The sequence below is a fragment of the Scleropages formosus genome, chromosome 8 (genome assembly GCF_900964775.1).
Source record: "Scleropages formosus chromosome 8, fSclFor1.1, whole genome shotgun sequence".
NCBI lineage: Eukaryota > Metazoa > Chordata > Actinopteri > Osteoglossiformes > Osteoglossidae > Scleropages > Scleropages formosus.
In genome coordinates, this window is record NC_041813.1 from 19,205,230 (window position 1) to 19,228,525 (window position 23,296).

At 47.6% G+C, this 23,296-nt stretch overlaps 1 protein-coding gene across 1 annotated transcript; it reads right to left on the reverse strand.

Annotated features, from left to right (window-relative positions):
* Positions 1-3,681: 3,681 nt before the first annotated feature.
* LOC108937227 (voltage-dependent calcium channel gamma-3 subunit-like) lies at positions 3,682-22,331 on the reverse strand. The gene is made up of 5 exons (XM_029254304.1): positions 22,309-22,331; positions 14,403-14,611; positions 7,184-7,267; positions 4,540-4,680; positions 3,682-4,175 (listed from the first exon to the last, which is right to left on the reverse strand). Exons 1-5 carry the CDS (start codon positions 22,329-22,331, stop codon positions 3,697-3,699), a joined length of 936 nt encoding a protein of 311 aa, XP_029110137.1. The 3' UTR covers positions 3,682-3,696.
* Between the last annotated feature and the right edge of the window lie 965 nt (positions 22,332-23,296).

A 23,296-nucleotide genomic window follows, 5' to 3' on the forward strand; every position in this document is an offset into this window, starting at 1 on the left:
TTGTTTTCTGAATGGTGGCCAACTGGAATAGTTTGGTTACAGTTATTGTTCTTCTGGAGATAGGGAATTGTAAAGCATTGGAATCTCCAGTGCAGTACAGTGCATCTTTATTATGAAATTTTATAATACGAAATCATGTTTTGCCTCATTTTGCTTTAGAGCTCATTTACATACTGTCACATCCACGCCCGCGTCATATTCGACAACACCTGACACCATTTAAGCACCAGACACCAATCAGTGCACGCACCCTTTAAAGACCCTCCTCAGCTCCTGTACAATCGCGGAATCTCACTGAGACAACCGTTCCTCCTGCGCTATGTCTAGCTCTTCCTCGTTTCTTGCTTCCTGTCTCCGATTCCTGGCTTTCGACTCTTCGCTTCATCCCCCGACCTCGTCCTTGGATCCTTGCTCTCACCCTGGCCGCTGACGACCGATCCTGCACTTGGGTCCAGCTGCCCCCGTGGCCTCTGTTCCGCGTGACACATACCAATATGTATCTCAACATGTTGCTTTTCAGCTGGTAGTTGTCATGTTCCTGACCTCACCCCAGTCCGACGCACCTGGCAGAAATCAGCAAGGGGCAGTACAAAGGAAGCCACACCACTGGTCGCAATCTCAATCAAGAGCACCATCTCCTCTGCGTTTGCAATCTAGCACTTCACCTTGCTCGTCCCTTGTCCCGAGTTCCTGCTTCACCTCCCCGTTCCTGATTCAAGCTCTGTCACCCTCGTCTATGGCCTTCACTTTATTCTTCGACTTCGACATTAGATCATCCCTCAGTACAACGTTCGCTCTTTGATTCTTTGCCCCACGCCTGCCCCACACCACAATTCTTGCCTTGCCCTTTGGACAACAGATAAAAGATCCTGCGCTTGGGCTCTACCTCCTGCTCTCGTGTGCGACAGAAGCTGACCAGTATCAGTTTATTTTTTTAATCTTTTTTAGTTAATAACCACGATTTACTAATAAAAATGATACTGGTGTATGAGTGAGTGTTGCATATTGGGGGGTGGGGGGGGGAGTGGTTTCAAGTATTGTTAAAAAAAGCAGCTACCCATTTTCATCTTTCAAAACCGTTTTTATTTGTACTTTTTAGATATTCTATTTTTACATTTTTTTCTTCACTTTTAAGTAACGATGGTGTCTTTTCTCCTACTGCAGTTATTGAACTAAAAGCACTGGGGGTCAGTGAGAGGTCATGTGTGGAGGGGATCGTGACCCTGAGGTTGTATCGACAGGGCTGGGGAGGGAAGAGGGTTCTGTGTTACAGGAGGAAGAAGGTTGAGACATGCGGATGCTAGGCACTCTGGGTAAAGATGAGGAAAAATTCTGATCGTTCCTAGGCAGTGCTTTCTTTTCCAACGAGGGGGCGCTGGAACGGGGGTGGGCAGGCATGCGACTCGGACTGTAAATATCATGTTCTGAAGGACAAACTGAAGTCTCCTAAGAAGAACATCCAGACTCCTATGGATGCTGGGTTGCTACCTTAACAAACACACAAAAGGTCAAATTTTGCTGCAGTATTGAAGAAGTGTGATAAATCCAATGAACTCAGTAAAGCAGTTATTAATGGTACATTCCACATAACGTTCACAGAGATCCTCAGATCTGACATTAGCTTTTGAGAAAAGACAGAAGCACGTAGCAGTGACCCCTCCCCATGAGGTAACCCTCTGTGTCAGGTGAGCTAGCCAGAAGGACCTCAGGAAAGCCTGGCATGGTTGACCTCAGGTCCACACAGTGACCGTGGAGCGCCGCGGAGTGCTTCCTCCTCATGGGCCGGGGTGTGGTGAGACATGGGAGGGAGAAATGTGCGTCTCACCAGCCATGTGGCCGTCTTCCCCTGGTACGTCGTCGCTCGCCCACTGCGCCTACACATGTGCTGCCTCGCCTATGAGGTACGTGTTAAATTAAAAGCCCTTGAATGCACATGTTGTTCCGGAAATGAAAAGCCCTTTAAGAGAACAGTCAGCTGAACGTGTTGTCTGAGCAGCGTGTTTCTGTAGCCAAGCCAACAGGCCCTGCACAAATATCAGTGGTACTGGGAATTGGGGGCCTCGTGTCTGACTCACACTCACCGTCTTTTCACCAAATTAAGTTGACTGCTGTGAATTACAACAATACCTTTATTTATGACGTAGTGTGCTTTAAACTTGCTGCACTCCCACAACACAAACAGCAGGCGGCATCATTTTTGAGTTAAAAATGTATTTGACGACCCATGTTTTCCAGCTGTGGGTGCTGTAGCACGGCCAACTTCAAGTGCACACAGGTGAAACCCGTCCTCCTTCGACGGGTCCTCTTTGAGATGCCCCTCAAGCCGAAACCTGTCCCCCTTGGGTCAAGCCATGATTTTTTTTTTTTGTCTCCCATGCTTGCACACTGCTGCAGGGAGGAGCCCTGAGTTGAGTAGCTGTGCAAGCAAGGATGCCCCCCTGAATGCCCCTGGTGCCTACAGTACTGTTCCCACCCAGCAGTGTCCGGTACCCGTGCCTGCACCACTTCACCCTCGTGCCACTCGCATCCCTGTGCTTCTCGTTTGTGTGCGTTTGCGAACAGGGCTGCGCTGCAGCATAGGCTGGCTCGTCGAAAGACTATGGCTGTCAGCAAAAGTCAAAGGGCAAAAGATGGGAACCTGACAGCCCATACAGGGCACAGGAACAGGCCGTTTCAAACTGTGACCCCCCCTTTTTTGACCAGACAGCAGTGTTTCTTTCAGAGAACTTGTTCCATGTTTTCCCTCAGCGGTGCCCTTAATCACAGTGTGGGAGACTGCGATGCAGGGATGGGGATTCTGAAGAGAGCTGGAGGGATGGCAAGAAGGAGATAGGAGCTGGAAAGGGGGCCCTTGTTGGAAGGAGAGTCGGGATCATGGCTGAGCAGAAAACATGGGTGGAGCCTATGACAGGTGGCTCTGACCACCCACAGATGACTGAAGCAGGACGCTTCATACAATCATTTCTGTGCGATGGGGGAAGTCCTCACCCAAACTATGCTGCTACAGGACCGTCAGGTGGAGAGGGAGACGGCCCTCGTCACCCTGAAGTGTGAGTTGTGCCTGATGTCTCAAGAGTTCGCAGACTTGTAGGGAACAGTCCAGAGGACATACGCTCAGCAGTGGACCCTTTCAGTGTCTTTTACAAAGCTGTGCAAGTTTGGGACCTTGTGGAATCTCCACAACCCCAGAGTATAATGTTAGATCTTTGAACAAACAGTATATATAGATAATACTTCATTAGGTAATACGTGATGCTGAAGAATGGCGCTAGATCTATCCCAGTAGCTGGACACTGTTCTATTACATCTAGTGTAAAAAAAGTGACTAAAAAAGATAACTTAAAGGAAGCACCAAAGACGTAACAATGATCATATATTAGAGATCCCTGGTTGGGGGGCTGGGGGACACGACACACAACTTTTGATTTGTTGCCTTTGAACTTAGCCTCCTCACTGGGCACTGAGGCTGTTGGCTTGGTAAAGACAGCAAGAAAGCATGCTTTAAAATGACTCTGCCCCGGGAACCCTCCCTGTCTGAAGATCACCCACTTGACTCCGCAAAGGAATTTCCTAACATGAGGAGAAACCCCACATGTGTCGTGCACCCCCTCCCTCCAGCTGTCAGGGTAAAGTGTCTTGGGCACTTCTGTGCTTGTGCTTTTCACTTCACCCCCCATGAGCTCTGCCCCGCCCCCCTCACACTGGGGTGGTCCTCCGATTGGCCGCCTCCCGCTGTAGCGTGTCCTGGTAGTCCTTCTGGGCCTGTAGGTACTCCCTGTCTGAGTTGAGAAGCGAGGCAGCACTAGCCTTGCCGGACTCCCGTGACAGCGTGTACATGGAGATATCGGCAGAGCCGGGGCCACCGTAGCCCTGGCCAGTGGGTGAGTCGTCGCGGGAGGCCGGCTCGGCCGAGCGGGAGCGCCGGCGGAAGCGGCGGTGGTGCCCGGGGGCGGGCGGCTTTTTAAGGAGCTCGACACGCGACTGAGCACGCAGCTGCCGGTGTTTGTCGATGAACATGTGCACGGCCAGGACGCCCACCATCTCAGCCATGATGAAGGACAGCGCGCCGAAGTAGAAGCTCCATCCGTAGGAGTAGCTCTTCTTGGCGTCACGCTGGCTCGGGTCCCCGGAGTTGGCTGAGATGTACACGATGATGCCAATGATGTTGCTTAGACCTACAGCACGAAGACAGGACCTGTCATCTCTTCAGTAATAATTGACATTTACATTTATTTATTTCTCATGGAAAGTACTTTCCCCAGGGGTACTACAGCAGGAGGCAGAATTCAAACCTAGATCCTTTGAGCGCAAGGCGGCTGTTCTAACTGTTGTACCACCTGCTGCTCCATAATAATGCATGTAACACTCGCACATTTACAACTGGTTAAGCAATGTGCTGCAGGGTATAACAGAGTATCCCCAGTTCCTCAAATCCTTCCTGTATCTTCCATGAATCCCTGTAGTCAAATATTTGGGTTTGATAAGGAGACAGTTCGATGAGAGCACTAAGCATTGTGTAAAGAGGGCGGGGTCTCTCACCGGCCGACACGAAGAAGATCCCTGCGCTGAGGATGACGTTGTGCCGGCTCCTGTAGAACTCACTTGCCGCCACGCAGAGTCCCCCCATGAAGAGCAGGCCCACGCTGATGATGGGGAAGATACTGGAGGCCCTCACAGCGCCTGGTGTGTGCGTGTGTGTGTGCGTGCGTGTGTGTGTTGGGGAGGGGAAGATGACAAACACAGTCGTTTACATTCATCGCTTTGTCCTATGCTCCCATCCATCGAAGGTGTAAATTCGCACAATTTATGACCATAAAGCCCAGCTGTAAGCTGTACAGGGAAGCTGTCCAGAGTCCTTCTGTTACACACACACACACACACACACACACACACACACACACACACACATTGCCACCCACTGACCATCAAACCACCTGTCTGGTGTCAAGCACTGCAGACACCCCCTGCCCCCACCTTGGAGGTTAACACCTTTTCCACCTGTAACATAGTAGACTGTGTGACGAGGAAAACAGAAAATGCAGACAACTCCTAGACAGCACCTCGCTATGGGGGCTGTGGGTGAGAATCTGCTGCTACTACTATGGCACGATGTATGTGTGTGTGTGTGTGTGTGTGCGCATACGACTACGCCTATATGTAGCGCCGCACAGTCTCGGCCCAATTAGCTTCAAAACCGCTGGAAAGAAAAGCCCCTGACGCCCATCACACAGTTCTCTCCACCTTAGCAGCCATTAAATATGGAAGGCGCTCGCTTTCATCGTACTGTCGGTGAACGTCGGCCCGCCAAACGTGCCGCAAGTTGAGGGGATGGCGCCCTGAGAAAAGCGCTCCACCGCACTCTTGCTGCTTTCTGCCGTAGGGCATTTAGGGCTCTGAAAACAACATAAATGATGAAACCGCTGAAAAATTTCGGCGTACTTTGTGGCCTGCACTGCAGCCGTGCTGCAGCGCCCAGAGTGGCTCACTGTGTGTGTCTGGGACAGAGCGATGTCTGAACAGGCCCACAGCTCTGGCACTCGGTACCAGAGAGCTCACTCCTCTCATCTCATCTCCTGCAGCAATGAAGACTCTCTGCTCCCCATCTCCTTTCCCTGTTTAGCAGGTTTTTTCAGGATCAGCCGCTTCCCACGATGCACCTTGTTAACATACTAGAGTATGAAAGGGCGGTAATGTATACCATTGCCATAAGGCTTTCGTATTTTATGCGAGAAAAGTTTCACCCCCTTGCAGGTGTCCATGCGTTCAGCAAGGGCAGTGATTAGAGACTGTCACCATGGTGACAGTTACTAAACTATCCACCTGCCTCCAATCACGGCACAGTGACACCCGCCTCAGGTCCAGCTGCACTCACAGAACTTTCCTGTCCCCACCCACACATCAGTCCAAAGATGGATTTAAATGAGGTCAAAATATTTCCACTTCATCTTCCTTCGCAGCGGTTGTAGCAGGTCTTCCCAGTCCCCCGATGTGCCCACTGACTGACATGCCCACTTATTGACAAACCCACTGACTGACAACCCTTGGCTGATACACCCACTGCTCCCTAAGTAGGAGACACACCCATTTTTCTGTCTTTGGCTGACATGTCCAATGTTCCCTCACAGCAACACCCTCTGCTTCCTCACTGATTGACACAACTGCCATGTTATAATTGACTGACACATCTGCTGTTTCCTTGGCTGCCTGATACATCTGCTAATTCCTCGATGGCCGACATGCCTGCTGCTTCCTCGTTGGTTGACATTCCTGCTGCTTCCTCATTGGTTGACGTTCCTGCTGCTTCCTCATTGGCCAGCGCACCAACACTTCCTCATTAAGCTATTGCGCTCATTTTTTCCCTTGAAGTTGACTAGTTGGCTGAAGGTTCAATGAATACTTGACCTAGTTCTCTGTCCTCTCTGCCTCAATGTAGGGCACTAAACTGGTTTAAGGCACAGCCAGTTGCTGCATTGGTTGTTCAGGGGCGTTTGCTGAGTTTCAGTATCTATATAGACTCCCCTGTGTGTCTGAAAGATGGCTTTTGTTGCTCTGCATGCATTGCATGAGGGTGGATTCCATCCGTTTCTCCTCTAATCGGTGACATCTGCTGTTCTGAGTGTGGTGTGCCAGCAGGCTGCACTCATACATATACACGCGCACACACACACACACACAAGAGTGCCACACACAGACACACGGAGGTGAACTCAGGGAAAAATCTAATACTCACACATACACAGAATAAGCAACAACAGCAGCATGTATGTAGCACAATCAAATACCAGTCAAGTCCAACTAACACAACTTTTAGTAAATGAGTATCCCTAGTGTGACCCTTTATGAAAATGCTAAAAGTCACGAAAAGCAGGAAATCATTGATACACCCAGTGCTCCCTCATCGGCCAGATTTGGAGTCAAAAGGGTCCAAGTTCCCTAAGGCCACTTCTGCGTAACACTGAGGGACCTGTCGTACAATTCATGGACAGCAGGTGTGTAAAACCAAGTAGAAAGTGGGCAAAGGGATGAGCGGAGAGTGGGCATGGTAAATGGAGGCGGGGCAGAAAGTGAGATGGGTGGGGATAGATGGCATGGTGAATGACAGAATAATGAATGTGCCAGTAAAAAGGGGCAGGAAGAATAAGTGCTTGAATAAGAGGGACAAGTGATGTGACAGCACACTCACGCAGTAAGTACTCGGCCGCATCCTGCTCATAGTCAGCATCCTCTGGAAAATGGTCTATCTTCTTGCAGATTCCCCGAAATGCACCTGCACCAGTCAAAGAGAACTTGATCAGTAGATGACCTTGGGTACTTTGCCACCTATCTGAGCAGCTCTGGTAAAGCATGTGGGTCAGAATCCCAATCCCACTCTGCTGATCAAGACAAGAAGAAAATCCACATAGAGATTGAACGTGAGAGAGAGACACACAAGTGAGAGAAACATACTGCCAGGCAGGTCTTCCCTCTTAGATAATCTCTCAAATTAAATGTCGACATGTTCGTTAAACTCTCAATGGTGACCTGCCTAGATGTCCACGACTCATCATCTTGTCTTTGACTGCTCTAGCAGAAGAGGAGGAGGAGAAGGGAGTGAAGAGCAATTCTGGGATACAGCAAGGTGATCTATCGAAGCTGCGGAGACAAGCTGCAGCTCAGTGGTGCCCCTGTAGTATGTAGGTATGCCTGTCTAGGGTACACACGGTGGAACGCTGTGCCGTATCTATGAGCGCAGTACATGAGTGACACCAAACACACTCAGTCATGCTCAGTCTCTCACCATACACTCCCTCTTACACAGCCGCTCAACACCCGGAGACAGTCTCTCTCAAACCTAACCGCCTACATGTATAATCCTTGTTCCTTCAGAAACAACATCTACCTGTGCAAAAATGGGCATAAAAATTATTTGCAAGTCATCACCCAGAACCCGGTCTGCAGCACACGTGACGTCAACGTGGACAATGAGCGGGAGGGTGGCGATCACAATCCATCTACACGCACCCCGAAGCAGCTCTCTTTCGGAGCCCTTGGCTCATTGATTCCGCGATTTTAAAGACAAGGTGAGGGAGAACACTCATTTTGCGGGAAGAAGCAAAGTCGTCAGAACGTTCAGTCAAACCAGTCTGTTCACGTCGGTGAAAAAGTGCTCCATCCTGGTGGTACACCATACGACAAGGGGGCCAGAGCGCAAACACCACCTCCAGATGGAAGATTTCTCCTGCACAAGTTATCAACCTCAGGTAGTCATGTTCCGCATGCGAAGACACTCCTGGAGTGTTTCTCAGCTTCCGGATGCTGTACGTAGCCCTACGGGGGGCCGTGGAAGGGGGGCAAACTCCCTGTTAACGATTAGCGACAACCTGTTTGGGAAAATGCTGCATATTAAACAGGATTTCATTGATTGAGAGAGAAAAGCTGCGTGGTGTGGCTGTGTTTCAGCTGGAGAGCGCTGCCGGTATGCACTGTGTGTGTGTGTGTGTGTGTGTGTGTGTGTGTGTGTGTGTGTCTGTGGGCAGAGAGACCCGGTCCCATATGAGCGCCACGGTGAGTCAGCCGGTGAGTCACAGCCAGTCCCCCTCCCCACATCATCGCCGCCGCTGCCACCACCACCACCACCCCCACCTCCAGTAGTAATCCCCCCCCAAGCCTAATCTCCCACGCTGCACTGCGCTTGGCTTTGTGTGTCTGCAGGTATGTAGCCAACATGATACCGCCTTTCCTAACGTATGTGCATACAGAGATACCTCCCCTCCCCACTTTTCAGAACTGGGCACGCGCGCACGCACAGACAAACACACACACACACACACACACACACACACACACACACACACACACACACACACATCTTTCCAGCAGCATCCCGTTGCTGCACTCCGCCTGTGACACAAAAGAAGCTGAAAGGGATGAAACGGTAAGGAGAAAGATAAATTCATAAAGAAAGCACAGTTGGAAAATATTATTTTTTACTCCTTTTCCCCTTTTGCTTTACTGTGACATTACCATGGTAGCACCACTGCCCTGCAGAACAACAGAACCTGCATCTGAAACCGGTAATGGTCCACATCAGCATAATCGAAATTTTACTCATAAATCAAGAAAATGTTATACGCTTTGGTGGCTCTTGAACCTCCAGGGAACCCGCCTGCGTGGGGGGCCGAGTCACACCCTGCCCTCCCACACTAAATCCAAAGTGCTTAACCCCAAAACCAATTGGATAAGTCCACTTAGTGAGGCTGCTGGAATTTCTGGGAATTTTTTGGGGCGGGACTCGCATCCCTTATATAGCAAGTGCCACCACCGCTGCTTTCTCCTCGACGCACTGAAGTCTCTGCTTGTGTTTCTTTCCGAACTATAATGGCTACGTCAAGGAACCAGGCAGACTATCATCCTTGTGGTTGGGGTTACTAAAATGAAACTATTGTACACAATGACAGATTAAATCTATTAATGCAAACTGACCAAATTAAAAACTGAACTACCTGAATGAAAAAAATGTAAGATTTTCCATGTCCCAATTAAGCTGGCATGTATAATTTTATTGTATGTCACTGGATGTTGCAGTGGTAAAAAACGACTGTTGTGATGACTCCTATCTCACGCACTACTTTACTGGCATTTGCTCCAACCAGTGGGCTTCACTGTGCTACTCTGCCTCTTCGGCGGAACCCAACCACGGGACACTAGTGCATCACTCCTGGCAGTTCCCCGAAGTCACAGTGAGCTCCGACCACCGGGGTGTACCCACGGGGGGCCAATGAACAAAGTCACCCTGTTTCTAGAATGATTCCAGGAGGCCTACGGCATCTCCAGAGTAAACCTCAGCACCTCTTTATACCCCAGCGGATTTCCACATGGCACTCCCAAACATACATACAGGTGCAGCCAAGACCGATGCCCACTTTTTAGCCTTCCCCTGTGACAAATAAGGCAGACAAACACTGCCAATCAGAGCAGTGATCCATCATGAGTCACCTGATATGGGCCAATCTGCTTCACGCAACACAGGCAGTTGAGGCACCATCCCACAGATGTGCCCCCCAGGGTGCAGGATTTGAGGCGATTCCTCAGCTTCAGAGGCAGTGTGACCGTGTAAAGAAACGGCTGACAGACCAGCCAAACTGCACCGCCCACGACATCGCCTAGAAAGCACACACCATCAGGCGGTGGCAGGCAGTAAATCGCATTCCACCGACCTGGCATCCTCACCCTGGTCCAAGTTGCCAGAATGTCAGCTCAACTCACAGAGGAAGAAACGACGGCGCCCTCACTTGGACATGAAGCCAATCGCACTTCTCTCAAACAAGATCACCCAAAGATACGAGTTCGGTAAGCTTCCTTTTTCACTGGTTTTATACGTCCCAGAACCTTGGTGTATGGATTGCAATCTGTTCTTTAGCATCTGTCATGTGATATTTACTTTTTATTGTATTAAATTTTAGCATGACGGACAATGAACTATTTTCCATTTATCTGACTCTTTCCTCCAAGGCAACTTACAGTGTTATTGTACATACAATTACTTACCTATTTGTACAACTGGGTAAGTTTTACTGCAGCAATTTGGAGTAAGTACATTGCTCAAGGGTACTACAGCCACAGCTGAGATTCAAACCCGCTACCTTTCGGTCCGAAGGCAGCAACTCTAACCACTACCCTACCAGCTGTCCATTTGTTTATTACATAAAGAGCTTTTAACTGAACTAGAACGAATGAATGGGGAGACTGCAATATTTTTGACAAGTTGAGGTACCGGACATTTTTGTCAAGTTGGCAAATGCTTTCTGATTTGCGAGGCAAAAAAAGGATGCCGAAACTTTGCTGGTCGAGCTGATGTTCCGGACAGGCCTGGAAATCTCTCAGATGCCTCTTTCAAAGCACTGCATCTTGTTGCACCTGCCAGCACCTGGCCCACAGCAGAAGGTTCACTCTGTTGTTATTCTGCATCTCCCCATATGTGTTCAGCACACAGCATAAAACACCATAAGGAATGATAAAATGCTGAACAGCTGGAGAATGATAGCCCAGCGTGGGTGGACAGCGACCTGGCAAACGGCATCCATATCGGCATCCTGGCGGGCAGGTGAATGCCACATGTGATGAACATGGCCGAGAGCGGAGAGGAACGAGACAGAAAGGTCACTTTTTGAGTTACAGCGTGTTAAATGTAACACCTCATTTGCCCACTGCGGAGGACCCAGCTGCAAGCGCCACTCCACTACCGATAATGACATCGCCCCCTGTTGTCAGGATAAGAGCTCGGCAAGATTCCCACGCAGGGGACCTGGGTCTCGGCAGGCGAGCTAGCTGTGCCTCGCTAACTGTGTCATGCTATCTGTGTCTCTTATTAGGAGCTGGGGGTGTGTTTCCAGAAAAAAAGAGAATGCAGTCAGACCTCATCTGCCAGACACAAGTCACGGCAGCATCTACAGACCCACAAAGAAACATACACCCCTATATACAGTGTAGAGCCTGTTTAGAGTCAGAAAACTGGTTAATATTGATCGTCATTCCTCAGAAGCAGCTGCTACTATAATACTGTTATACTGTATTGTAAATTATTGGGTATTCATTTAGAATTTATCTGATAGATTAGGATTGAGGAATCTTGAATGAATGAGTAAAAAATTCATTAATCCCAGAGAGAAACTGCACAAGGCTACAGCAACAGGCAACACTGACTGAATTATAATGCCATTAATTTATGGTAAAATAAACTATTGATAAGCGCAGCCCATGCGTAAGTACCTTTGTTATGTAAACATGGTTTTTTTATTATTAGTTGGCTATCATTTTTCCTCCAAAGTGAGTTTTGCAGTGTTTGGTTTATATATTAAGCTACTTAAAGCGATTTACACATCCATACGGGAGGGTAATTTTTACTCTGTCAATTAAAAATAAGAACCTTGAGCAAGAGCACTACAGCAGGAGAGGGATCTGAACCTGGGTCCTTCGACTGCGAGGCAAAACCTGTAACCTCTATGCCACCTGCTACCTCTAGAATCATTAAATATATAAAAAAAAATATTTTAACTCCATCATAAGATTGAAACTGCAGGAGACCTTCTAAACAAGGTCTTGGAAACACACACAGATGAAGTGTCACACTCAGACTTACACCTGCCACGCACACACAGACATACGCCCATAGAGAGGTACAGCAGGCATGCACAGCGACACATTGCCTTTTATCATCTCACGACACATCTCATCTCAGCACAGACCAGCTGAAAACACAACTTTTCCTTATAGTTTCATCACAGTAACCAGAACAAAAAAAGCCGAATCGACATGTTATAATGGCTTCATTACACCGGTGACCTTTCTGTAAACCTAAACGTGCACTGGAACGCGTTCCCCTTAACTTCTCCTTCCAGCTGTGACTAAGTGCATTACAAACCTCTTAGAAACACTGTCACAGAGCTTCGCAAACCCTCTGTACAGTAACACTCTATGATCAGCGGGCATCCTTCAAATGTAAATTCCGTTCAGTATGTGGACTCCGTCTTGTGTTGTGCCTCCAACAGAAAAAAAAAAAAAAACACACCCAATATTTTGAAAATTATGAAACAGATGAGGACAGGCATTTGCCAGTGTGTCAGTGCCAGCATTTCAGTGTCCCAGGCAAAATTCCCAAATTGTGACACTAAAAGACCGTGGCTGATACAACATGGAAAGCATATTCTCTGGATGCTGAACTGAGAGACTGACTAGTCATTTATATAAATTAATTTATTTGTTATAGGTAGGATGATGGAATTTTGTGAAAGCCTTACTTCAAGCTTCCTTCTACATCCTTCCAGACACACACACACACACACACACACACACACACACACACAACTGTGCAACGAGCTTTGCATGCTTGAGAGTAAAGTGACAATAATCCTGGTCAGCAAAAGGAATTGTTTATTTTAGGCATTTGGAAGCTGGGAGGCTGTGGTTAAAGAGGAGCATCATGACTGTGAGGGACAGTGCGGCAGCCAACCCGAGCCCACAAAGACCAGAAATGATGGGCAGGTCCCTTGTCTCATAATCAGAACCATCAACCTTCATGCCAATTTCATGCAAGGTCTGCAATTTCTCCAAACGGTCAGCTGAGCCATTCCTCAGATGGAAGTGTTGACTGTGCAGTGTGTAACACCACCTGAAAGGGCTGCACATCAATGCTAAACTGTCCTGAAAATAATGTCATAATGTAACAATGTGCCATTAATCTTCAGAACATGCTTGAGAATACATCAGGGTCAAGGGTGCTGGCCTGGCCCTGTCCAGCTGCAGTCTGTACAGCTCATGTTAAAGCACAGTGTACCTGTATGACTAAGAGCTCCTACCCATTCTCATCAAGGCCACACGCCCCTGAAACACGCAATGCACACGTAACATTGCATTTGCTCACGCTAACATACGCAGTTCGGTGCTGAAGCCTAGCAATGCAGCTCTACAACACAGGTGGAAACAAACAAACAACATACATTTTAGACATGTAAAGGGTACAAATGACACAGGGATTTATTTTAAAGCTCTCGGCAAGCCAGCTGCTCGCATCCAGGTGAAAAACGTGACGGGGGATTTCTGACAAGCAAATGCAAACACTGCTGCAGATACAGCGCAAGCGAGTTGTGCGCTGGGAGGCAGAGAACACGGAGGCCCCTCAACTTCGGCTGGGGGAAGCAGGGTGCGGAGCGATTATGCTGTTGCTTTGCAGTGTGAAGGAGCTGAGTCTGAATCCTACCTCCAGCTGTAGCATCCTTGATCAAGGTACACGCCCCCAATAAAAATGACCCTGCTGCATAAGTGACTTGGTGTACAAACCTAACATTGAAAGTTGCGTTGGTGAAAAGTTTCAGATGAATACATAAATAATAATAAATCAGACAAGGTGGATTTCCGAAGCACAGTGTGTCCCAGACATTTGCACTGCAAGCGGCCCAGCGGCATCTGGCGCGAGGCTGAGCTCCTGGACTTACCCAGTACACAGATGATATCTGTATGCCAGGTAAAACTACAACAGCAACAGAGTACAGTGATGGTAAAATGCGTGACTGATCAATATACAGATAAATATAGAGAAAGGCGAGTATAAAAGAAAAACCCAGCACAACCAAAACTGGTAAAGCAGGCTGTATATCCTGGCCATTTTACACATTTACCTTCATGGAAGCTGCTGATCTTAATGTGAAGCGCAGCTGATTTTAACTGTATTTTAACAGTTCTGAAAAAGGTGTAGGGGGCGGGGTGTGTCCTTTCAATGTTGAAAAGTGTCTAATATGTCCCCTAATATCGGTGTGTGGCCATGCTGAGCGCTTCTGCTATGCTCGCTCCCCCAATACCTAAGAAGCTGTTATGACCCTGGTCCGGGAAAATGGTCAGTACATTGGGCCATTGGGCAGGACACCCACCTTCCAGGCAGCAGGTCCTCCAGAGCCCCGAGTGGGTCATCACCTCCTCGTTCTTCCGATTGGTCTCGTTCTCCCCCGGCGTCTTAATCCGACACACACCCCGGGAATAGAGCCAGTAGTCGGTACCCACGGCGATGGTCATGAGGCTGAAGGCGGCGAAGGCGCCCACTGTGGTGACGAGCATCTGAACCCCTCGGTCACACATCGTGCTTCATCGCACGGGGTGCGGACGTTAAAAAAGCAGGGAAAAAAAGGCAAGCGGAAAAAAAAAAAAAAAAAAAAAAACGGGGTGCGTCTCAGGGCACGATGAGAAATAGCTTCATCTCCAACTTTGCGCTCGTGTCACGGGCTTTTCCCCCCCGAAGCCCACGGTGTCCAGTGGAGTGTCCAGAACGCGCGGAAGGAGCGCATCGGGGAGGAGGGCGGCTGCAGCACCGGCGTTTCTTGGAAAGCGGCTGCAGGGAGCGGGGACTCGAGCCTCGGAAACTCGGCAACTCGGGAAGCCGCTTACTGGATGGAAGTGAAGTGTATTCCGGCAGGACAACAGCAGGGGAGAGGACTAGAACGTCAGACTGAGTCCGGCACAGACGCCCCGGCTTCTTACGGATTTCCTAATTTACGCACCGATTTGGACCAAATGACCGGCGAATGCAAATTCTAGTCTGAAAAAGCCGGGAAAAACAGACAAGTTGATAAAATATCTAAAACACGCCAGTCCCATTCTGCAGCGCACAAGAACGCCGTAACGCGGAGGGTGTAAAAGTCCGTTCGTTACCTTTCTTTGGTGCGGAATAGCGGTGCGCGTCCACAGCGGTGTGCGAGCGGCGCGTCCTTGCACGTTCCCGCGACGCGCTCTCCCTCCTCCTGTCTCCTGCAGCTTGTTCAGCTGAAGACAGGTGGTGGTACGGGAGCGGCGTCTGCAGAAGGCACCGGTAAAAAGAAAGGGAAGAAAGGGGAAAAACGCGGCGATGAGGGAGGGTGAAAGGAGGAACCGGCTGCCCCGAGTCCGCCACTGCCGCCGATGTGGCAATGAAACGGCAGCGAGATGACAGCCGCCCCCCACGTTCCTCCGAAACAACGCCTACAGCAGGGTGGGGGGTGGGGGTGGGCGGGGTGCTGGTTCGGGGACGAGCGCTGCCGAAGCTCAGTATGGGGGTGGGGGACGCGCTGGTTGCTCTCCGTGGTTCTGATCGGCCGGGTCTCCTTTCCCAAACCCTTCCCCATCTCCATCCCTTCGTGCGCGGCCCCCAGCCGCTCCAATGCGCCCTCATATGCAAGAGGAAATATTGTTCAACGATGCATGGAGAACTGGATCCCGGAGGACGGAAAAAGACTTAAAGAGCCATGAACATTTAAGAAATGATTTTCTCTATGGAGACTAGTGGATTAGAGGCTTTCGCTGCAGCGCAGCATTAACCGGGTTTCCGTCTGCTTCTCCGGAACGCACAGGTGTGATGAAACAGACTGAATTTCCATCCCTTATCATTTCTCACGTGTGCGCTGTGATCGACGCCCACACACACGATCACGAAGCTCACCTGTGTGTGCTGCACATGTGCACGGCGACCTGTCTCATTTCGCTGTCATCGCATGCCTTTGAAATCCTCAGGTGAGGCACCTGGGGTCAAAAATGGCCCTCAAGCTCCCGCTTGAACCTTTACCGACCTCCGTAACCACAAAAATAAGAAAAAAAAAAATGAAGACCCCGTTGTTTCAGGGATCTGAGTTTAACGACACATAAAACCCCTCAGTAATAATAACTAAAACCCCGTCGAAAGGTCGTCATCAAGGTTTTGATCAATGTGTACTTTTTACTGCAAATGTCCTGCAACACTGCAAACAAAACATTTCTAGAAACACTCTTTCTAAGGGTCCTAAATGAGCACCTCACATTAATGAGGCGAACAAGTACGGAATCCCCGCAAACTAGAGCGGAAGCACGAGGCCGCTTTCTAAATTTATGTTAATACATTTATTATTGATATTAAATGTGAGCTTGAGAGAATGAATAATTGATTAAACACATACGAGGTCAGGCGCCAAATATCAGTATTAAATTACAATTATTTTCCACTAGATCAAACCTCTGACTCCAAAGAGAAAAAAATGTTAAATTATTGTAAATTATTCAGACCTGGCCAACTGTATTTTTCTTAAGCGCACAGGCATACAGACATCAATGTCATAATGTCATGAACTCATACAGACAGCTAACTTGATTAACAAGGGCCCCCATTTTATACTTGAAAATAACCTTTACTAGGTGAACCTCAAAATTACCAATTCACTAGTGCATATTTAATAAAGCAGTTTGTCTGTTAATATCCTTTATATTTAAATATAAAAAGTGTAAAACAGCAAGTACATCACAGTACCTCACACTACAGGTTTCAGGTTGCTGTCTTGCGGAACAGAGAACACGGAGGAGGCTGGACCCAAGTGGAGGATCGTTTATTCAGTATTAAGGGATCAGACTTGTTCTCGTGGTCGGGGACAGGCGAATGGTCTGTCGATTGTCGAACAGAACAGAAGCAAGGAGCTGAAGTTGTGGTAGAGGGACAAGGCAAGCGGTCGTAACCAGGGAGAGCTGGAGCAGGACTAGGGGAAGTTGAGGGACAGGACTTGGGATAAGCAAGGTAGGGTTGAGAGCACAGAGGGGACATTGTCTCAAGTGAGATTCCGCAACTGGGAAGTGGGCGAGTGGTGGTTTCTATAGCCAAGCATTCCAATTGAAATCAAGTGCTTAACTGGAGCCAGGTGCTGCTGGTTGAGACGCAGGCATGGTCGTGACACTAGGCATCTTAATCATACGTTTTTTTAATTAAGCATAAGCCCTTTGTTTTTATATTAGGGGATAACTTGTGTAAGATAAACAGTCTGAAAAGGGTCGGGAGACGAAAGTTACTGTCCCTCTGAATGTCACAGTCAGCGTGTCGCTAAACCCTGTCAGCTCACTTCCTCGACAATCCTTTGTGAAATACTACAGCAGCCTGTGAAACAAAAGCCTTTGGGCAAAATGGATGACAAATTGGTGTGTTTTAAACATGGTTTAAATTCAAACGTCAGATGTAAACAGTCATTTGTTTAGGAGTCCCCAACGGCCTACTGAGGATGAGGGCTGCGCTTCAATACCTACCGACTTGGCACCTAAATCACAGCAAAGCCAGGCCAGTCCTTTTTGGACTACTCTGCTCTTCTCCTTCCCCTCCAGTCTGTTTTTTTGTGATGTACAAGGGGCTGGTGGATGGATCCTGTCTATCATAACCCATTTCTCTCTCAAATCCTCTATAGGCTACAGGCAAGGAAGAAGAAATTAAGCACACGTTCTGTGGTCAAAGTCATTTTAAATTATCACTGTCCATCAAAAACTTCACCGGTGTGCCATTAAAAATATAGCTGGTTCTCATCTGGAAATGTTAAGCAGATGGATTATGGGACACCTGGAGTAGGCTTCATTGTACTGATGTCTGAGAGACATATGCCTTGTCTTAAAAACAGTACTGAGCTCAACATTTATACTATCTTCTCACTGGAATGACTGATAGGGTCTAGACTATGTTCTGGGCTACACACACTAAGAATATATGTTGAAAATGACCACTTACCTTCACAGCAGCTCTAGACCAAACTTTAAGTAGGGAGGACAGAAGATTATCTCTACCAGCTGTGGGGACACTGCTCACAGATGAGGAATGGAGCCACCTGCTCCACCCGACACTGCCCCCTGGCTGACAAATGCAACATGGACCCTACAATGTCATGACTCACAATGGCGTGCTACACCCCATTGAGTCAAACAAAGCAGTGAGGGCTGTGTGAAGATGAAGACGCATTGTCTCTGACGCTCGCCTTCCAGTTGGGCTGAATCCCCTCCTATGGTGAGGCCTCCTGTACCCTCCAACACCCCATCGCGTTCCTCATCTGCCAAAGCCCCTTGTGATGGGATTAATTCTCTCTGAGTTGTTAGAAATGAGGTTGATGACGTCTTTTTCCCCAAGGAACAATTCCACTGCTGTCATTGTCAGCATATTAAGATGGAAATAAAAATGTGGTGAGGCTCACAGATGATGAGACTGATGTTATCACACTTCATGTCACGTTATGAGAAGAGTGGATTCTTTGGAAAAGAAGATTAGAAAGGTTGGGGGAAGAAGATGATGAGGATGACCAGCAACCAGATAGATGGGCTTGTACAATCACAGTGCCAATGGACATACCCCTTTCAACACAAAGGACAGGAGGACAAAAAATTCTAGAGGGAATCTATACGTTCTGAAAAACTCTGTATATGATTGGATTCTATGTATGTGGAGAGATTCTACATGTAGAGGGACTCTATATATGGTAAAACTTCGCATGTAGAGGGACTCCACATATGCTGAGAGACAATACACGGGGAGGACTATGTTTGTGGTTACCAAAAGCCAAAATCAACTCAAAGGCAGTTAACGTAATCAAAATTGTTGAGAACCTCACAGGATCTCTAGAGCCTAGAAGCTCAGAGCCCTTGGCTCAGAGTGTTGGTTCAAGTCGGAGTGGTGCTGTTGGGAGTGGAAACATGGGTTAAAGGCAGAGTGGGTAAAGAGCTATGCTGTTGCTTATGCTGTATCCCCTGGAACACTCCCAGATACTCCAGGGAAAAAGAGAAGCCATCCACGTGTCTTCTCTCGCACCTTCACACACTCCCTATATTGTGCGTAGGAAAACCCACTGTGATTTGGAATTGATCCTGTAGGGTATTTCCACAAAGAGTCCACTCTCTCACACGTGCTGCGTGACTGTGAATGAAAACATGCTCTGATCTAGAATGTCTCGTGAAGGCTTCAGCCCCTAGAGCGGCGTGGCAAATCCCTACCTTCACCTCGAGTCTGCAGCCAAGATGAGATTCCTGCCACGCGGTTAAGGTAATGCCACCTGTTAGGACACAAACACGGACATAAATCTGAACAGCAAATTGAATCATATCGCATGCTTGCTGGTCTCACGCTCCTTGGGTTGGTCTCCATGCTCCAGAAGGCTGCAGTATGAAAGCGTGCCAGGTGCTATCTCCTTCTGGGATCTCCTTGATACAAGCCCCCATTCCTCTCCACACAAACAAACACCGAAGCCGTGAACAGAGCCGTGACGGAGCGAATGAATAATGAATCAAATCAGGCAAAGCGAGAGACGACTGCAGTCCGTTGCCGTGCCTCCTCTGACCATCTTATCTTAACCTAAAGCCCTATTAGCATAGAAATGGCTTCGGAGGCAGGGAAGGTGTGCACTTGGACCTGTGTGCAGGTAACACCTGCAGCTGTATTAGCATATGCATAGTGAGAGGAAAAACAATGCGGAGGGGGCAGGGAAGGACATGAAAATTAGGGAGTCTGGTGATTACATTTTTTTTTTTGCATTGCTGTTGACAAAATCAATCCCCTAAAGCAAAATAAATCTCTTCGTAAATATAAATGTACATTTGGTATGTTTTAGAAATGAGCGCTCACTCATTTGTGATTGGTTTGTAAATTTATACTTGACACATTGACTGGCTGAAAATATGGTTGTGGTGAACTTTCATGCAATATAAGGAGTGTACAAGGGTACAACAGTATCATTTTGATCATTGCTTCGGATGATCAGCTGTTAGACCACTGGAATTCCCAGCTGCTGAGATATGAACATCAGCTCCCCATCTTACGTACATGTGGGACCAGAAGTCTGTTGCTTGTTACCATAGTTTGTTTTGTTTATAATTGTAGTCACTTCTGCCACAGTCAATTAATTTTAAATAACACAGATTTTACTCAGTTTATTCACAGGTTGGGTTAATTTAATATCTTAGATACAGATATAATAAAAAAATACTTGATAAGACACTTTCATTATTTTTATCAACTTTAAAAAAATAAGACTGATTTCAAATGAGAAAAATATATATGTAATCCCCACAGAATCCTATTCAATGGTTACTAACCAATTCCTCCAAAACACATGTACAATATTCCTCTTCTTGTTATTGATCACAGGTACTCAGGAACAGCAGAGAGGAGGGGTAAGCACTGTGGAGATTAACTGAATTTTGGCAGTCCCACACTCCTGTTGAAGGAATACAAGTAATATTAAGACTGTACAGTATTAGACTACCAGGACACAAGGAGGTCACCTGGAAGAACCCCGCAAATCTTTGACTACTTACCTTTCAAAAAAGAAAGCAGGAACAAGCACAGGTTCAGCAGACACGTTTAAATCCGGAGCAAATACAGAGTTCTCCGTATGTTCAGATTATTATGAATGACTGAGGATTAAAAAAAAAACACATGCCCGGCCATTACAGAATGGGTTTCCTGTGTTACACTTGTCAGACAAGGCAGTAGAACTGTGTGCTAAATAAATTAAAACCCCATGATATCAGAATTTATTTTTATTAAAAATTGTTCTGCAGAAATTTAAAAAGCACACATGAAAAATGCAGGAGCTGGGTGACTTGCTGCTGATGGCTGATGGATAGCACAGAGACAGCGATGGAGTTGTATGTGTCAGCTGGGAGGAGAAGCTAGGTCATGTGATGCACAAGAAATCACATTACAGTTAAGGACAAGGTTGACAAATAGGGGTACAGAGCAACAGCAGAGGTTAAGGCTGACTCTAAACGCTACGCTACCTGCTGTCTCAGTACTGCTGAGTGAAAAGGTCACATGTTCTTCGGCTTTGGCAACTGTTTGGCATTCAGACATCGATGGCAGCTATTGCACGACAGAGGGTCGGGTGCCATAAGAGGCTTGAACCGCCGTCACCGTGCGTGTGTCTGTATGTGTGTGAGTAAGAGAGATCAGTTGATTGTGATAAATGATGTGCGTGGTAAGAATGATAACACTGAGCCATTATTTGACAACTTACAAGTGAGTAGTAGGAAGCACAGCGGGAAATCACTAGGGAGTCACTTTGCACTCAGGACAGCAGGCAGAGTAGTGTTTATGGCTGTCACCCTGCAATCTGAAGACGCTGGGTTTGAATCCCTATTACTGCAGTAGAACCACTTACCCTGAATTGATACAGTACCCTGCTGTCTAAAGGGATAAATCGTTGTGAGTAGCTTGATATACATACCTAAGTTGAAAAATCAAGCAAATAAATAAGGTTGCTACATAATGTCACCCTTCCTAGATCGGGGCCTTGTCGTGGTGGAAGGGCTTGCGTGATCTAGGGATCTCCAGAACTATATCATCAGAGTAGCATGCTCCTGGGAGGGTCTCATATGGCGCATGGGTCTGGAGTGAAGATCCAGACTAACACGATCCAAAAATCCCCATGGAAAAAGTAAGCAGTACAATGTTTATCCTGTCCAGAATAGGGTCACCGGGATCTACTCCTGGAGCCAGGCCTAAGGGTGGCGTTCCTAGGAGAGCGTCTGGTGGCCGGGCAGCCCACGTAACCCAGCCGGGCTCAGCCTGAAAAGGCAACATGGGGGGGCCATGTGGGCCCATCACCCGCAAGGTCCAACATGTGGGTTGGGTGCAATGCCTTTCAGGCAGCAGGAGGGGGCAGGATGGCACATGGCGTCATGGACCCTCGCAGCAAAAACTGGCTCTTGCAATGTAACTCCGGCCGATAGTTGAACCTCAGATCAAAGAGGAACAATGCAGATTCCCTCCTGGCCGTGGAACAGCGAACCAGCTTTCCTCTCACTCTCCGTAACAGGGTGAGGAGTTTGGCCACCCGGGAGGAACTCAGAGTAGAGCCGCTACTCCTGCACACTGAGAGGAGCCAATTGAGATGGTTTGGGCATCTGGTTCGGATCCCCCTGGGCGCCTCCCGAGGCCCTGAGGTCGGCCCAGGAACCGCTGGAGAGATTATATCTCCCATTTGGCCTGGGAGCGGCTGGGGATCCCGTAGGTTCAGCTGGAGGAAGTTGCGAGGGATGGGGGACATCTGGGCTTCTCTGCTCTCCATATTGCCACCACGACCCTAGAAGGACGAGCAGTCAAGAAAATGGATGGATGAATGGATGGATAGATGCGTAATGTAAGACATTGCGAAATTTCCTTTTCCAGAGCTTTAAAATAAATATTGATACTTCTTATTTACATGTTCCTTTAATAATTGTTGCAACTAAGTGAATGAACTATGTTAAACAGACATTGTTTTAGGATAAAAAGGGGACTGTTTGGGAGTAAATCTAATGCTAAGATGGTACAAATTCAAATTTTACTGCACTTTATTTAACAAGCTGATGCAGTAAAAGGGGAACTCACTGTTGATGTCGATTGAGTAAATGAGTAAATCACTACTTGTTAGCAATTTATTACACAAACCTAACACTGTCAGTCACGTGCGATAAAGGGAGATATCAGTAATAATCAGTGAGTAATAATATATTATTTTCAAATAAGGTTTAAATGTGTCTTACATGAATATGAAATGCAGCTGACCCTCAGCAGTGGAAAATGAAAATCAAAATACTGTTTTGACCCTGCACATGAATTTCGGCAAAGATTTTGCTGTGATTAGCTAATCGCAGCCGTTCTTTTATAGCAGAAATAGCAACTTTTTGTTAAAAAATCTCTTCAGCTGTTAATAGTGTTCATGTACCCGAGCCGCGATCAAGATTAGAGATGGAAATGCAGAGCAGAGGCATTAAGAGATAATTAGAGGCTGCTTGGGACTTTGCATGCGCTGCTTTTCTGAAACGTGTCATCCTGTGACGAGGTTACCACGGGGCGGATGTGGAATAATAACAATTTGCTACTCGTGCCAATATTCCAGGGCTGCGGCACGGCTGACTGACAGGAATCACGGAGGTGTGCGTGGCTTCCACAAATACAGCCGCTTGCACTTGTCAAGTGGGTGAAATAATTTCCACCCCAACGCATGAAGCAGTGCACGAGGCACTATTGCAGTACACCTGTCAAACTGTG

Excerpts from the sequence above, each read along its gene's own strand:
- LOC108937227 (XM_029254304.1), bottom strand. The coding sequence starts at position 22,331 with ATGGAGAGCAGAGAAGCCCAGAT. Across the intron at positions 7,268-14,402 it reads GAGGACCTGCTGCCTGGAAG|GTGCATTTCGGGGAATCTGC; the intron begins GTGGGTGTCCTG and ends TGACTGGTGCAG. Across the intron at positions 4,176-4,539 it reads GATCTTCTTCGTGTCGGCCG|GTCTAAGCAACATCATTGGC; the intron begins GTGAGAGACCCC and ends TTCGTGCTGTAG.